This window comes from Pleurodeles waltl, chromosome 4_2 (assembly GCF_031143425.1).
Source record: "Pleurodeles waltl isolate 20211129_DDA chromosome 4_2, aPleWal1.hap1.20221129, whole genome shotgun sequence".
In the NCBI taxonomy this organism is placed as follows: domain Eukaryota; kingdom Metazoa; phylum Chordata; class Amphibia; order Caudata; family Salamandridae; genus Pleurodeles; species Pleurodeles waltl.
The window spans coordinates 865,035,941-865,053,829 of NC_090443.1; the positions used below are offsets into that span (position 1 = coordinate 865,035,941).

Below are 17,889 nucleotides of genomic sequence, written 5' to 3' on the forward strand. Positions count from 1 at the left end.
GATAATCATGATACTGAGGACATCAACGTCTCCTTTGAAACCAACTGAGTGTCCTTCGGGTCCATGGGAAAAGATTGGGATTGACTTAATAGGACCTTTCAGTTCTCTTCCATCTAAGTTATGATATGCTTATGTTATGGTAGATTACTATTCCAAGTGGCCATATGTGAAATTTGTAGGTGAGGCTAATTCTAAATTGGTGGTGTCTTTTCTAAAAGATATTTTCTTAGATGAAGGGTTTCCTAGGGAGCTGGTTTCCGATAATGGGGTACAATTTGTATCCGCTGAAGTAGAGTGTTTTCTGAATTAATGTGCGATTAAACATTTGAAAGGTTCACTTTACCGACCACAAACTAATGGATTAGTTGAACAGTTCAATTGTGTGGTTGGTGAATGTGTGCAATGGGCTTTAGCTAAGGAGTGCACGGTTGATGGTGCTGTGCAAATCATGTTGTGGTTTTACAGAACAACACCGCATTCAAGCACAGGAGTATCTCCGTTTGAAGCCCTTAGAAGAACAAAACATGCCACTTTATTTAGACCTGCTTGGTTGTCCAAATTTTTGAAACACTCAACATGCAAGGAAGATATTGAAATTAAGGTTCGCTCTAATATGAATAAAGCTCAAGCTAGACAAAAAACATACTATGATAAGAACAGAAGTGTGAAGAAAGTTCAGTTTGTAGTTGGTGACTGAGAATGGGTCAAATTGCCTAGTTTTATCAAGAAGGGTGACCCAAAGTATTCCGAACCATTAAGGGTTGACAAAGAGTATGGTAATGGTATTCGTGTGAATGGACGTAATTGGTGGAATGTGGGGAAAGTAGCCAAAATTACAGCAGAGGCTATAGATATGCCGCTCGGTGACCCACACAATAACTTGGGACACAATGTAAGTTTTAAAAAGTTCTTAAGTGTTCAAGGTGCAGTGATGAAAAAACAGAGTTTCATAAGGATGCGGACACAAAGTTGTGTGAAATGCCTGTTAGGAAAAGTGATACCTTTGAGGTACCATTAACTAAGAATGTATTTTTTTGCTTTATTTTTTGTGCTTAAGTTCTGTTAAAAAAAAATGTTAAAAGGAAAACTAACTGTAGTTTTTATTCAATATGTTCTTTGTTCAGTTGGCACGTACAGTATTTGTACAATTTGTTCTATGTTAATTTGCTGCGTGCAGGGTGGTGCATTTAGAATGTGAAGGACGGAGAGGGTGATTGTAGCGAGTGGAGGTTGAGACGGCTCGCTCTGTGCTGGGGTGATTTTTTCTGGAATTTATATTTTTAATAAACCATTTCATCTTCAACAAAGTTATGGGTGTGATCTCAGCTCATTTCAAATGTCTTCTATGTCATGGTAAAGTTTCTGCCTGCTAACATGGATAACCCTGTGAGGGTTTCTCTGGGTTTCTAGGCCTACAAGATAGGTGACTTCCTCTTTCATTTTTAATATAGGATAGGGCCCAGTCCATTTGTCTTGGACGGCCCTAGGTACTTCAGGCTCCAAGACCCACACCAACTGTCCTGGTTGGTATTCCAACATTAAGGACTTCCAGTCATTCCAGTGCCTAACAAGCTCCTGGCTCACCTCCAAATTTTTGTTTGTTTGCATACTTCATTTATTTGCCATTCTGAAGCAAAAACATGATCCACAATATCTTGCTTGGGCTCCTTGAGAGGTCTCTTCCAACCCTCTCTTACCAACCTTAGTGGACCTTTCATACGGTATCCAAAGAGTAGCTCAAAGGGACTGAAGCATACTCCTTTCTGAGGATCATTCTTGTAGGCAAACAACAGGCATGGCAGAAGAAAATCCCATCTCCTTCTAAGTTTTTCAGGCAAACCCATGATCATGCCTTTCATGGTCTTGTTCAACCTTTCCACAAGACCATTTCATTGGTGACGGTTGCGGGTGGTGAATTTATAAGTCACACCACACACAACCCTCATGGCTGGTAGATGGGCTGACATAAAGTCAGTGCACGGTCTGAGATAACCTCCTTAGGGAACCCAACCCTGGTGATGATTCCAAGGAGGACTCTAGCCATAGAAAGAGCAGTTCCTGTTCTAAGTAGGATAGCCTCTGGATTCCAAATGGCATGGTCCACTATCACTGGGATGAATCTATTTCCTGATGCTGTTGGGGGACTAGGTGCCCAACATTTCAAGCCCCACCCTTTCAAAGTGGGACCGCACCACAGATAATGCTATTATGGGAGCCTTTGGCTTGCCTCCTGTTTTGCCACTGGCTTGATAGGTGACACAGGAGTGACAGAACTCCTTCACCTTTTCAGACATCTGAAGCCACTAGAAATGGACAAACCTTTCTCATGTCTTGGCCGGCCCCAGATGCCCAACTAGCGGGATGTCATCGGCCAGGCTAAGAAAGAAAGCTATATTGTCAGAGACCACCACTCTCCAGGCACAAGGTCTTTCTTTTTAGGGTAAGGCTCCTTCTGGGCCCTAGGACTTTTGTAGGTTGGTCCACCAGCCTCCCTGCCCTTCAGGGTACTAGGTCCATGACCATTCTTCCAGGATCCCTTTACTTTTCCTCAAGATCTTTTGTGCTCTATTGGAGACACACACCCATTCAGAAAGACCCTGCATTTATTCATGAGTCCTTCTCTCCACTTCTGCCCAGCCAGAAGTCTCAAGGTCACTCCCCAGCAGATACTCAACTTGGATACAGGGGACACAGCTACCTTCTTAGGGATAATAAACACTCCCCACTCAAACTCTAACACAGCTAATGGATGTGACATTGTAACATTGTCAGAGTTGACAATCTGGTGCATCTCATCAGGGATTATTTGTTCTGGGGAAACCAGTTTGCCCATGACCATGGTTACGCCGGTATCTGTGTCCCCCAGAAACTGTATCTCAACCTCATTGAGTCTTGACCACTTCCTGTACTTTTCCATATTTGGAGGCCACTTGGCTAAGGGATTAACTTCCTCCCCATCCAGGGAAACTAACGTGGCCTTTGCATACCCTCTGCAATTCCTAGGGACCAATTCCACCCCTATCCCTACACCAGTAATGCCTTCGGAATGGACACCTGTGGGTGACCTTTTGGTGCACACAGCATCTCCACTCGGGTGCCCTGGCTGTTTGCTGTCATAGCACAGCCCAGCCTTTGACAGATCGAAATTATTTCCCAGGTACCCTCTCCCCTTGGAAGGGGCTGTTGCTTTTGTCTCCCCTTTGGCATCTTCTGGGGACCCTTTGAGAGATTCTCTCTTCATATCCTTGTCCCCTTCTTTCCCCTAAATGGGGGCATGACCCTCTTTCTTGGGATCACGCCATGGGTCATCTTGGGTACCCTATTGAGTACCCATTCATCAGCCATCTTTCCTTGCTCTCTAGGATTCAATAGCTTGGAATCCACTAAGTGTTGGTGTATCTTCTCTGAGGAACGGTAAGTTAACATGAGCTCCTTAACTATTAAATTGTAAACCCTGTCTCGATACTCAAACAGTGCACCCAAGTCTGCTCGACATGGGAGAATCATCGGAGTGCAGCTTAATCACCCAAGATGGACGCTGGCCTCCACCAGAGGGAACTGGTGGTTTCACTGTGACCGGAAACCAGTAGTCCAGTTTGCTAAACCAAAGAGGACTACAAGGGCTATTGACCCCTGTTGCCAATGTCACCTGGACTGTGGATCAAGAAGTAGCTCCAGGAAGATCCTCGTCAACCGCACGGCATACTCAGCGTCCTACAGCACCTTCAGTATGCTGTATCTCTTCCATCAGGGCCACTTTGTTAAAGTCTATGGCGGTTTTCCTATAGAGCCTGGAACTGAATTTGAGACTGCATTGATGACAAGGTAAATGTACATACTTGCACAAGCTATTTCTTGCTGCATATCATACTTACACTCCTCCAATTTGATTTAGAACCCCTCTTTTCCAGCAAGACAGCTCCATTCCAATTGTCTAATTTTTGGTCAACATACTAGCTTATCCACTGTTCTCAATCTGTTCAATGGCATTCAAAGCCATAGATCAACCAACATTTCTTACTGCATTCTCCACACTTAGCATCACCAACAAAGCCCTAAATGGGTTCATCATTCTTCCTACTTTGTGACAGTTACTTCTTTACTGCTGGCACTAGCAAGAGGGAATAGCTAAAGTCTCCAATGGGTGAAGGGCAAGGACGTATTTTTTTAAATTTGCCAAAGATGTATAAGTATGACGATACAGTCCAATGGATGGCTTTGTTGAGGGACTTGGATGAAACTCTTTGTCTGTTGGTATGTATGTACAGGTCTTTCTAGAGCACAATCCTAGCTGGAGAACAACCAGACACTTAACAAGGGCAAGGTGGTGATGAACATGCAGCCCTTTTGTAATTAACTCAATATTTGTTTCAGAAACAAAATATGAAAACAAGGCAAGGAATCAAAAATAATTTACAACAGGCCACATGTCACAATCAAAGCTTTGTACAATTCCAGTCCCTGTTAACCCCCCATTTCAAGCATCAGCTAAGTTGGACTTTAGCATGAAGGGTTCCACTTTGCTAGGATATCATGTCTACTTGCAAAAAGACATGCTGTTAGATCAGTTCTGTTCTTTTTTTGGCTGGTCATGAGATACACCTCATCACGCTCTTTTCTTCTTACCTGTCTTATTCATTTGTCCTATGTAAATCTGGTTATTTCTCCTGCTCTAGAAAGTATGGGCATCAGACAATTATTTGCATTAAAACTGTTTATGCAAATGCTAGTCTTGACCCACGACTGTCCTTTATAACAACTTGAGTCTCATCTCAAAACTGATGGAAAAATGTGGTCCCACAGTTAAATCACATTTGGGTGCCTCTGGCTGCCTGAGAAACATTCGTCCCCATCCTCCTGATTTAGCTAACTGAGAAGCAAGGTAGCAGTCAAGTGTAGCCTATATGTGGGACAATTTGTACTATAGATTGGAGCAAATTTATAGTCTAATTCTAGTAAATCAAATATAAAAGGTTTTCGTACAGCGCACACCCTGAACTTGCGTATTTGAAGGTTCTGTCACAAGTGATAATGGAGAAAAAGGAGGCTCTGTGAAATAAAATATTTGCCTACGATCATACACTTAAGTAAAGTGAGAAAGTTGGGATTAAGCCAGGCTTTCACCCTCCACCTGGGCATCCTTTTCTCTCTCCTTTCTTGCATCGAAGGTAAATGTTTTGTCTTTAATGTTTGGCTTCTGAGGGTACAACGTGGGTGGTAGACGGAAGTATATGAAAGCTCAGTTTGTTTGGGCTTGAGGATCCAAGAGGATGTTGCTAGAGCCCAACTCTAGATTCAGGATATGCCAGTGTAAAGCATAAGAGTTGGCTGAGAGGAGAAGATATTTAAATGTTCGACCTAGCAAGAGAATTGCCCATGAACCAAGAACTGTGCAGTTCATTGCTAGTGTGGTTGGTTTGTGTGGTTCTTCCTGTATTCTGGCCATGGGGAATCATACAAACTGAAATCATTCTATTTCTACAGAAATAGACCTCTCTACACTCCATAACACACGTATATTCATTGTCTTCATTCATCATCAATCAGTATGGGAATACTGCACTTAGGCCCTCAGAGGGTATTCAAGTGCCTCAATAAGACCTGACTGTTGCTCCAGATGTGGAGAGAAAAGGTTGGTCTTTACTTGTTACCCGCATGCTAGTGGGTTCCTCGGGGTGAATGGGTAGACAGTTACATAACATAGGGTATTGTGGAGCTGAATAATAGATGTTTATTGATATGCAACTCAATGGTACTCATGTTATCAACCTCAGAAGGATGAAAGGCTGAGTGGACCCACCAGGATTTGAACCTGTGACCATGAGGTCAAACACAGGCCCCTACAGTGGACGCATTGGTCTACTTAGCCACCATACCCAGCAGTGCCTTAGAGTAGTCTGTATCACAGCAAACACAGCTCCTAGCCTGGCTCCGATAACTCCTTGAAGTGCAATACATTATTTCCCTCCAGTGGGGTAGTTCAGTGAATCAGTACAGTACACCTTGTATAGTCAGGCTCTTCAGATAACAGTTATTGCTTTAAATGTTGTTGTCAGAACAGGTAGCCAATGCTTTCTACATAGAATAGGAGTAATGTACTTCTTTTGGAGCTAAATGTACAGTTTGAGGCACTCCCTCCTGTAGACGTTGCAGTTTGTATGTATTTCATTTAAAAGTGCCCAAATAGTGCATTGTATTAATCCAAGAATTTATTACAGCTTCCACTATTGCATCTTTTGTTTCTCTGCCAAGAACAGTGAAGGTCTTGTCAGTATTTTAAAGAAATGGCTAACAGAAGACAAAACGTGTTAACCTGATTTCTCAGAGACCCAGGGTTGTTATCATTGTGCGCCGGATTACTGTCACAAAAATGAGGCAAACCAGCACGCAAAGTGTGGAACCTGGACTTACTTTTTAGCACAAAACTTGTTTTGCACCGGAAAGCAGCCCTACATATACATTGTTCTGCGCTACCTTGCTTCAAGGGTGCGTTTCTTAGTAGATATGGCACCGTTCTGCCTGACTCAACGCAGTGCCGTAACTTAGGGTGCTGCCCTTTATTGTGTCAAATCTTAGTAATTCTGCCCCATAGTTTCATCGAAGTTCATCCCCAAAAGCTCCGTTTTGCCTGTAATCGGCATTTGAGATTTTCCTTTCATCATACTTTTATACAGAAACTCTAGGTTTGCTAACATATCAGATGTACTGATTTGAGAATTTGCATTTTTTCCATAACAGTCGAGACAATTGGACGCCATCAATTTTTCTATTTCTAAATATTCAGAACTAGTGACTCAGGCCCTGCCCATAACAGCCCTAAATGTTTTAAATATCTTAAACATGCCTCCAAGTGCAGGGATGTCTAATGAACTTAGGTGAACTCTTGCTAAAGGAATTCGCGTTGTTTAATAAGTTACATTATGTTTGTTGCATGAGCTACATGCCAAGTAGGTTCCAGGCACGGCACACCTAGAGCCGAGCCAGGCTGTTGTCTTGGCTCTAGCTCGGCCCTCCTTGACAACACGTTGGCTCGCCCATCAGCTCAAGCCTGGTAGCGTTTTGAGTGTGAGCCTGTTTTCCTAACCACTGTGGTTTCCCCGCCCCAGATTGTTATTGTCCTTGTAATCTGTGTTTTTTTAAAGGTATTTCCTGGAAACCCCTTAGGCAAATCTTCATAAGAATTTCTCCTCGTGGTGGGGAGTGTTCATTTCATTGTAGAAAGCAGAAGGCTTAGTATTATTCACACAATAATGTGCAAACACTCCAATTTCTTGTATTCAAACCCCATTATCCCTGCTGGTTTCACATCACTCGTATTATAGAAATCTAATATCTTTCCTTGCAGGGCGTGAACACCTCGGGCTTGCATTTCTTCTCAGAAGCTTTTTGTGAGGGCCCGTTCCTCGAGTGGTAGCCTATTTAGAGTGTTCGGGCTATTCGTGAGACAAACACATTGTTTTTTTAGCGTGAGAAATACAACCAGACAAAATCTATTTCTGGAAGATAATGAGTAAGTTTCTGTACACGCAATCACAACGGCGAAGTAAAGCTTGCGGAAAAGGAGGCTCTAGCGCTTCTGCGGCTAACCTGAACTAATCCACACTGACACCGGAAGTACAAATCAAAACTCTTCGAAAAGGAATCATTTAACAAAGAGCATTGTAATGTGTGCTGTAAGGGTATGATCCATATTCTGACAACGAATCAACCAAAGATTAATTTGTTGAAAAACATTGCAGAAGCTCAAACTTTTTCAGGAGACCATTCATTACCAGTGCTGCTGAGTGCCGAGGTTGCCAACTACCAAAGCTGGCTGGTGTTAAATCCACCGCAAGCCTCTTTCTTCCACCATGTTGCAGTTCCTCTTTCTGTCTCACTTTTGCAGATTTTTTTTCACCCCTGCTTTCATCTTGGTCACTGTTTTCTAATCTGGAGGAGGAGGAACCATTGAAGACACAAGCCAGATGTCAGGTTCTGGCTCAGCTGATGTCATCTTTAATTCTCGAGCCAAAAACGACCAAAGCTGGGCGATCTGTGGCTTCTGCTGCCCACCATCTAAAATCAATAACATTTTTCGAGAATGTCTTCTACTGTCAGCTTGATTTAACATGCAATGTGTATGACTTTAGCACACTAATGGTATAGCTTCACGGAGAAATAAAGACAGAGCATTAAAATTTGATATAAAACTAGAGGAAGAGATATCAATCTGTAATGAGTCAGTGGGCTTCGGTCTAGTTGACCAGCCCACAGGCTTCTGCGCTGTTCCCACAACCACACACCATGGTAAGAGCGTTGCCACCATTCAGCGAACTAGCTGACCCCCAAACCGCCTCCCCGTGACGGAAGATATGGATTGGTCAGTTAGAAAATTACTTTAAGGCCATTCGAGAACATGATGGGGCTGTTAAGAGGTCCTTGCTACTACACCTCAGTGGAGATAAAATATAAAAATTATCAGGCATCTACCCAGCACTTGTGCAGTAGATGAATATGATGCTGCCGTGAGAACGCTCAACGCATAGTTTGACTCTCATCTAAACTCCGACTTTGAGAGATTCAAACTCCGCCAAGCTCACCAATGCGAAGGGGAATCCATAGACCAATTCTATGCATGGCTGAGGGAATTAGCCAGCACCTGAATGGCTGATGACTAGCCCAAAGAGGTACGGGCACAGATTATGCAAGGCTGTCAAAACAAGACTCTCAGAGGGCTCATCCTAAGGCAACCCAACATCAGCCTGGATGACATCCTAATAATGGCAAGGTTGCTTGACAGAAAGTCCGCCGGGTTCTTGGAATCAGAGCGGTAAACAATCTCCATGTGATAGTGTTGTAGTTGTATGATCCAGCATTTTATTATGTGTGGTGAGGGGTGCGGAGCAGTGCCCTTGAAGAGAGAAACCGGGGGATGGTGATCTGTGACCACTTTGAAGGGCATCCCGCAGAGACAGAGGTGGATGTGTCCACAGGCCCAGTTGATCGCCAAGGCTTCTCGTTCAATCTATGCATAGCACTTTTCAGTTGGTCTGTGCGCTCTGCTTGCGAACACCACCTGCTGGGCTCATGCTCTTGGGTTAGGACAGCTCCAAGACCTACTGGGCTGGTATCCACTATCAATTCTGTCTTTTGTTTTGGTCAAAGTACACCATGGTGGTCTTGTTCAGAAGTGCTTCCATGAGGTCTTGGAAGGCCTTCTCTTCTTTCTTGCCCCATGACCATGGAGTCTTCATCTTTGTGAAGGATTGTAGGGGTTCTGCAATGGTGGCCAGGTTTGGTATAAACCAGCCACAGTAGGTGGCCATCCACAGGAAGCTACCCACCTCACTAACAGTCTTCGGAGCTAGGGCTTGTTTGATTGCCGGGGACTTTCCTGGGCCAGCCTGCACCCCATTCTGTTTGAAGATGTAGACAAAGAATTTGATGGACGTTTGAAAAAATTAACATTTCTCTCTTTGTGCAGGGTTAGGCCAGATTTTACCAGGCATTGGAGAGTGGCTTGGAGGTGTCAGTGGTGCTCTTCAGCAGTTGTGCCTTCCTAGGATCACAAAACTTGGTCATGCAGGGAAGCTGGGATTAACCTCATGTTTCCTGCTTCTGCAATTCAGCCACTAGATTGTGTAGCGGCCCGATTATGGGCCTATGCAGCACACATTGCAAGCGCAAACAATAAAACCACTGACACGCAGTATCGCAGTCGGGCTAAAAGAGCCGCGTGTGATCTTCCACAGTTTATTATATAGCCTCTGGTCTGAGGATGTTGTGAACTCCTTCTGGTGTGAAACCTGTGGGCTAGTCAACTAAACCAAAGCCCACTGACTCATTACATCCCTTCCCAACTTAGCTCTAAATGTTCATTCAGTCAGGATGCACACAAAGTCCCTGAGCCTTTGGCTAGGTTGTGGATTGGGTCGCAGTCCCTGTCGCCAGGGAGGAAAATGGTATGTGTCATCCTGGGTTCATGGTCGGCTCTTTCTGTTTCCCTGCTTGGCTCAGGTGCTGGACTCCTAGTGCCACTGATACACTAAAGTCATCAAAAATTGAAGAAAAGTCTGACTTTTCTTGTTTATCACAAGAAAACGAGTTAACAATATCTCCCAGTTCTCTTTGCCTAATGAGCCCCAGGCCAAATTCATTGTGAATACTGCTGCAGAAACAACTGTCCTGCATGTCTGAAGTAATTACAGAGCTGACTGTTACTGCTGATGTGCCTATTTGTTCTACAAAGAACAAAGTACTCTGCAGAAAACCTATGTTCTAAAGTGTGTGGCCCTTAATGACACTTCAGATCTACTTATTATTAAATGCACTCCACCAGAAACCAACTGCTTTGACTCTTCTTCAAATATCAATCAAGCTTTCAAAAGGAAAGACTTCAGGGCCCGTATGGGTATTAATACATGTTTTGCTCACTGGATGATTCTTCTGTGGCAGAACAGTAAACTTGTCAAGCAAGGTTGGTGTTGGATTTTCTTGACGTGGCTTTTCTTCTTCAAACTTCTTCAGCCAAAAGATTGCCATCTCTTTCTGATACAGACTGTGGGAGAGGGTATACTGTTAGTATTCCATTGTTCCACCTCTGGGGTAAACTGTACATGAACTATCTGCAGCCTGGGAATCACCACTGAAACTCATACAAAGGCCCTTTCTGACTCCTGCCTGCTTCCCATTTCTATCTTGCATGAAATTGGGGCTTGACTATAAACAGGGGGAAACAAGCAACATGGCAAATTAGCAACATGGAGAGTTCTGTCATTTAGCAAACAGGAGGACTGCGGTGGATCCTTGTAGGAACACTGAGGCTGTCTCTGCCAGGGCAGAACCCATTGGATTTATTAGAATTAATTAGCCAAGGCGATTACATAAAATACTGCACCAATATATGTGTAGATTGAAGTTGATAGATGAAAAAGTTACCTCCTCAACTATGGACTAAATCAGGAGTTTATTATCATTACTCTCATGTATCAACAATTTTTAAAATAATAAATCCAGCAATTTCCTATCCCTCGAATTGTATGTCTCCATTTGGAACTTCAAGGGTGAACAAACACTGCATTATTTATAACCAATGGTAAAGAAATATTTTGTGCAATCCATGTCTGGTGATAGGAATATTGTAGCACATCTGCCTATTCTGGATGGTCCCCCAGATGTTTCTTTTTTTCTGGAACCTATTTTTTCTGCCTTTTGGACTTTACACTGTAAATGTGGCCTATTTAAATTCACTATAAGTCCATTGTAAATAGTGCCTAGAGTGCATCTATGGTATCGAAAGTTAAATGTTATATTTGGGCTGCAGTATATGTACTCAGAACCCTAATATTTCCCAAAAAATGTATTTCTGCCAGACTCATCACTGTGCTCCTGCTAGGCTGCAGATTAAATCAACTGCAGTGACATATGTCAGGGAAAACTCTATTTGCCATGTATGAAGTTAAAAGCCTGTTTTTATATTCATATTGTAAACGCAGAGGGCAGGGTGTTATTATATAAAAATATGGGCATACTGCATATTGGGGTAAAGGTGCCCTCACCATGAAATAAAACTTGAAAGATATTTCGTTATGTAGGTCTGGATAGACTTTGTCCTAATAAGCCTTGGTGGGATTAAAATCTTTATTTTCCACCTCCACTTATGAAAGGGCTAGAAAAAGTTTTTTAAATCTGATTTAATGGTGAAATCAGATTTGTGATAATTTAAACAAAAAAGGTTACTTTGTAAAAATCTACTTCCGGCTGCCTGACCTAGAACTGGCCGAAAACCAGATCTACTGCTCATCACACTTCCCGGGTTGGAATACAGACCCTTGGCTGGGAAAGTTAACAACCCTGGCTCAAAGGTCAGTGGTCGCATGTGAGCTAAGGAAAGGCTAATCAGTGATAACTGCTGTTTACTTAGAAAGTATAGGCTATCTGCGAGTAGATGCAAGCAGTTTGCTGAACAAAGGGCAGCTTTAGCACTGCCTCTATTGAATTGAAGATATCAGGGAGGGCTTCTCCTATTCATTCCCATGAATCTACCAGACAGCCATTCTCTAGCCAGAGTACGAGGTAAAACCAGTTCTCTCACTCGTCCCTGCTCCAGAGCTGCAGTAAACATTGTTGACTGGGAGAGTTAACGACCTTGGTTCAGACAACAGCCTGCTTCTGAGCCCAGGAAAGGCCAATGAGTGTTAACCGCTGACCACTTAGCAAGGGTTAGCTGTCTAGGAGTGTACATAAACAGTTGGCAGGACAAAGGGCAGCATTAGAATGATCTATTTTGACTTGGAGATGCCAAGAGGGCACTCTCATTTTCATCCACAGGACCCCCTAAACATTCAGGCTCCAGCCACAGTGGGAAGGAAAACTAGTGTTGGCCCTGCCTGTTAGGGAGTGGCCAAGAAGCAGAAGACGTGTCATGATTTCTGACTTCTGACACTTGGCTGCTGATTACTGCTGGAAGAAGAGGACTCATACAAAGTAAAGAATTCCTGAATATTGCTGACGGCCAGGAATGGAACTCCAAGGGTCAAGTTGTTGGCTCCTGTGTACCTGCTTCATGGACACTAGAGAGGACTATACCCTGCAGGAGAGCTGTCTGGAAAGAGAGCTGATGTGCACAAGCCTGATCTGAAAACTATGAGCTGCAGCTTTGCTAGCAGTCAGAGAACCAAGTCTGAAGGTTAATCCTTTGACCAGGACAACACAATTGGTGTATCTAACCTCTGGCTTCTGCTCCATTGCAGTGGGCCTCAAATTGTACCAAGGCCCCAGTCCACTGCAATCTGTTGCTTTTCTGTAGTGCTTGAGATTTTGTAGACACTTGTTGCCTTAAAACTTTTAAAAATCAAACATCCAGTTCCTCTTCATCTCTTTTGATGATGTTGGCATCTATATGCTCATTGAATGTTTCTCTACTTCCCTAAAGTAGTTTGGGAATTTTAATGTCTTGTGTTCTTTACTTTAAAAGTGTTGGTAGTGCTTGAAATTAGCACGCCCTGCTCTGGGGATTGCCTGCTGCTTGCTTGTGCTATATCTATAACATACATTACAGTGATTCTACTAGAACTGTGTTTTGACCTAACTAGACTGGGTTTACTGAGTTGGTAGGAATCCCTGACTGTGAAATTAATGACCCCATTTCTGATAGCTATGAAAAAGCTCTATTGCTTCTCCAGAATGTAGCAACCCATCTGGTGTCAACGTTAGACAACCAATTGCTGTTCTTCAAGAGTCACAGTTCTGCTGATAAAGGAATGTCCTATGTAGCCTAATGAGACAATAAATTAGTGCTCTAACTTTCTACTTTGTCATTTTGGCAGGTAGCAGCATGGTTCTGGAAGCTGATGTTAACATTGAAGGCTTACACACTGTCAATGAGACAAACATTCCAGTCATGGCCCACCCGCCAGATGTGTACAGTGATAATACGCTCGATGAGTGGCTGGGAGCAGTCCTAGGTTCAAAGAAAGGTAATGCCTGGTGACTAGCGATAATATGGATTGTGTTTTTTCAATTTACTGATTATTGTTCTGGGTGTTATAAGTTTTTAATAAAATAAGAATGTTTACTAATAGGTACTTTCATATAATCATATTTTATGTTATCATGTAAAATATATTGCCAACAGCTCAGCCCCTGGACAATACTCCCATAAAGATTTATCAATTATTTTCCCTTTTCTTTCCTTAGTTATCTATGAGTTCATGGTTCCCCAAGTACTGTTAAGTCTCACTGAGCATTTCGGCTCAGTGTCAAATACTTCATCATTTCTTAATGCCCATTTCTGCTGAGACCATCCTCTCCTGGAAGTAGTCAGACACACATTTCCATTTCCTTAACAATATCTTAATGTCAGTCATAGTTCACAAAAATTTACCTGTACTATTATTATTATTTTAGGATAGTTGATTGCCTGTATAAGAATATCTGGGTGGAAATAAATTTATTGTGCAAAATGTATTGGCATTATTAATGAAACCCCGTTTTTCTTGAAATAACTAAAGTTCAGGGGAAGCTAAGGTGAGTAGTTGTTAATAAAGGATACAACAGAAAGCCTGGAAAGACAGCAAATTGCAGTTAATGAGTTATCAATCTTTTCTCCCCCATCATCATATATGAAAGATGAAATGGGATGAGAATGAGAGACTGGGACCCTGATTTATACTATTTTTGCGCCGCATTAGCATCATGTTTTGACTCACAAGCGGAGCAAACTTACAAAATATGATCGTATTTTGAAAGTTTTACCACTTTTGTGTCAAAACATAACAGTAATGCGGCGCAAAAATAGTACAAATCAGGGCCTGAGTGTGTAAGTGAATGACGTGAATTGATTCACAAAAATGCCAAGGTTAGTAGGAGTTACATGTGCACCCCCCTTAATCATCAGTTGCATTATAAAGTTGATCCTTTGTCACACAAAAAACCTGAAGGAAGGCTTTAGAGGAATGAATGGTAGATTTAAAAGCATCAGTGTCCTGATGTTTTGTTGGGGAAAGGGCAAATAATTATGACAAAGGATGGATGCCATCTTTACTCTGAGGAGTTCCACCCCTGGAATGAATGAACTGGATGAGCAGGTCATCCAACCCAAGCATCCTAGACCAGGGTTGATGTACACCACCAGTAAGAACACTGAAGCGAACTAGGCGTCCTCTCCTCCAAATACATCTACCAACCGTACTGCAAAAACTAAGACAGTCATAAGAGACGTCGCCTGGAAAACACCTGATGTTGTAGGTGGCTGATGAAGGAGAAGCCACCCCCTGTAATGCTTGGCTCCATAGTTCTATACAAGCCCATCAACTGAATTCCTTGGCTCCTCCAGTAATGAAGGTCAGCTATCTATACTGCACCTACTATACCCCGGCCCGTACAAGGGATTCATTGCAGTTTGCTAGATTGTGGAGTGAAAAGGAACTGAACAACATATCAGAAGACGTGTAACAATGCATGAGTGAGTAAAAAGAAGAGAGTGCCAAGGGTTGCAACTGTTGCCTGTTCGCCAGCTCGCTCACCAACTGAAATGAAAAACGACCTCAAAGAGTTTATGGCTTCCAAGTCCTTCTGGAACCCGAGTGGGCCTTTTGGAGCAAGATAGAGAACGTTCGGTGGACAAACTGCAACCATGACCTTGAACGACAAATTATAAAAATGAATCTTCGTGTGCGTTACCAAAAGCAGTGTTTTTTCTGCCTCACACAGGTGGGGATGGGAGTGGTAGAGTTTGGAGGATTGATAAAAAAGTCAGTCTTAGTCTATCTGGATTACCAAAACCAGCCACCGGAGAACAAATGAGACATTCTAAAGACTCGGAAGAGGAAGATTCTGTTTTAACCTTCCTCTGAAGAGGTCTAAGCTCCATCCTACTCTCAACTTGTACCTAACCACTGGAAGGCTAAAGAAGGGCCCGTCCTGTGTGGGAGAACCAGCTTTCAGCTAGATGGTGGAAGAAATACTCTGTCAAAACATGGAGAATGTTTAGCCACAAGCCAAAGCACTTGTCAAATGTCGGATGGACCATCTGTGGGCCTAGAAGAGATGGACTATCCCTTTAGCCCACTTTAAATAAAGCCTCCTGGTTCATACTTAGGCGCATTTGCACAGTCCTGAACACACATACTCGGGTTACAAGTATAACTGCACGAAGTACCAGCATGTATTAGTACCTATTTGTGCTATGGACGGGTCACGGTCCGCAACCAGACTCTTTGTAAAGTGCACACCGATACCGGTGCAGGGTTCAGCCTTAGGGTAGGATTGTGGTTGGAGGAAGGATTACAGTTATTATTTGAGTACCAGACAGAGGCATATAAATGCAAACTCACTCTAAGTTTGTCTTTGAATGAAAACATGCGCCTATTGCGTTTATGCTTGTTTCTATGGGAAGGATGTTTCCACTCTTCTCAGTGCCAAGCCCTCAATGTGGGTGGGATGTGCCAAAATAACCCTGCATACTCCATGAATATAATAGGTCTCCAGTTCTCCCTGACAACCAAAGATTTCGTGATTTTGTCCCCCAGATATGTTTAGATTTCCAACTAATACAGAAAATCTACTGAACAAATGTACATCAGTCCTGAAAAAGCAGAAAGAAGAAAGTGAGCTTCACCTGGATGCCAAATTTCGCATAATTCCACCCAGCAGCTGTTTTCTGTGACTCAACCTAAATATTCATTATAGAGTTAAAATGGAGAAATATGTTGAACCTCCACACTCCTTTCCCCTTCGACACATCAGTAAGAGTATTTAAATGATCAAACTAAGATAGAATCAGTTTTGTTAAATCTCGTGCAGATTCGCCCAGTACCCAGTTAATTCCCAAAATGAAAAATGCTTTGCCAATTTAAAGTGATTCCACTGTGCCATTTTTGCGGTCCCCCTAATGGGGGAACGTCCCATCTTGTATATATTATGCCTGGCGCAGGCGTAATGTGGCACAAGGGTTTACAAAGTGGTGCAATGCATTGTGCCAGTTTGTAAATATGGCATGGCAAAATTGTCCTCAATGGACCACATTTGCATCATAAAAAATTAAGCTCATGTGGCACAAGGAGGCACTAGGCCCTCTTAAATCTGGGCCTTTATGTCCACTTATGGCAAGCCATAAACTGGTACGGCTCATTTAGCCCTGACATGTACTTAAACAGTTGCGACCAGGGCCGACTTTAGGGTGGTGCGACTTGTGTGGCCACACTGGGCGCTGACCTGAAGGGTGGGCACTGACCTCAGTGAGGGGCGCTATGCTTAGCAATAAATTGCGATTTAAATGCACTTGCTACAGTTACTTGTGGTCCAGCTTTCAGGCAGAAATAAACATGTCAAGATAACTCTTGTGTTTAATGTTCCGGTAGAGGGAGATTTATTTTTGTCTAGTGGCAGTTTTGACGCATCATAAAGTAGCACAGAGGGTTAATATGCCTGCTGCAAAGAACAGATCTGTATTTTATGTGGTAACTGAATGGATTAGTAAAGCCAGCCTTTACCAGCGCTTTAAAACAAATGAAATGTACCTGAGAGAGGGGCTATGGAGAGATTAGGGGCACTTTTGCCAGGTGGTAGTGAGAGAAAGCAAGGAGAAGGCACCAAAAAAGTTTGTTGCACCAGGCACCACCAGCGCTAAAGCTGGCCCTGTTTGCTACGCACAATAGAAAATTCATGTGGCACCACTTTGGTGCTTTGCTAACACTGGATAGTTTACACCCTTGTTTTTAACTGGCATACTGTGCATACTGTGTGGTAAAACAGAAAAAACAATGATCTAGATACCATGTATCTGTCCCGAACTTCTAGTTTAAACGCAAATACCTTAGGAGAAAGTCCCTTAACAATTCAGCTGTTTGCTCCTGTAGATGATCTGTCATGGAAAATACTACTCCCTTAAATATCTTCATTAATGTTCCTGAGCCAGTCTTAATGTATGTAAGGGGGGTGTTCGCCCATTAGGGCTGGGGAGGGACGATGAAATGGGGCAAAGAAATCTAGGAGATTCCCTTGCGTCATTTTTTCCTGCACTTTTAACGCCTGCTCAGAGCACACTCCCCTCACGGAGCAGAGGTCGTATTCGTTGGATTTGGGGTTTGAGGGTGCATGAGGCCCGCATTGTTGTTTCTTTGAAACTCGCTTGCCTTTACAAGCTTTGGCCAACAAGTAATTACAACAGGAATTGCTCTCGGGCTTTGTCCTGTGAGTATTTAATAGTTTTTGCCTTATTGCAGTGATTAGTTTTCTTCTGGATACCAACGATTTTCTCCGTTTACTGTTCAAGTTCCCCCAGACACTCTCTAGACTAGATGAGACCCTTCTAACCTCCATAGGATCGAAACGCCGTTGGGTACTTTTGCAAAAAAAAAAAACACTTTTCCTATATGACACTGCACAATCTGATTACAGTCTTCATAT

General features: G+C 42.9%; 1 protein-coding gene across 1 annotated transcript in view; it reads left to right on the forward strand.

The window, feature by feature from the left end:
• Positions 1-17,889, forward strand: part of FAM151A (family with sequence similarity 151 member A) — a 179,724-nt gene that overhangs the window by 80,600 nt on the left and 81,235 nt on the right. The window contains exon 3 of the mRNA XM_069232621.1: positions 13,308-13,457. Within this exon, the coding sequence (XP_069088722.1) occupies positions 13,308-13,457 (150 nt within the window). The remainder of the gene's footprint in view (positions 1-13,307; positions 13,458-17,889) is intronic.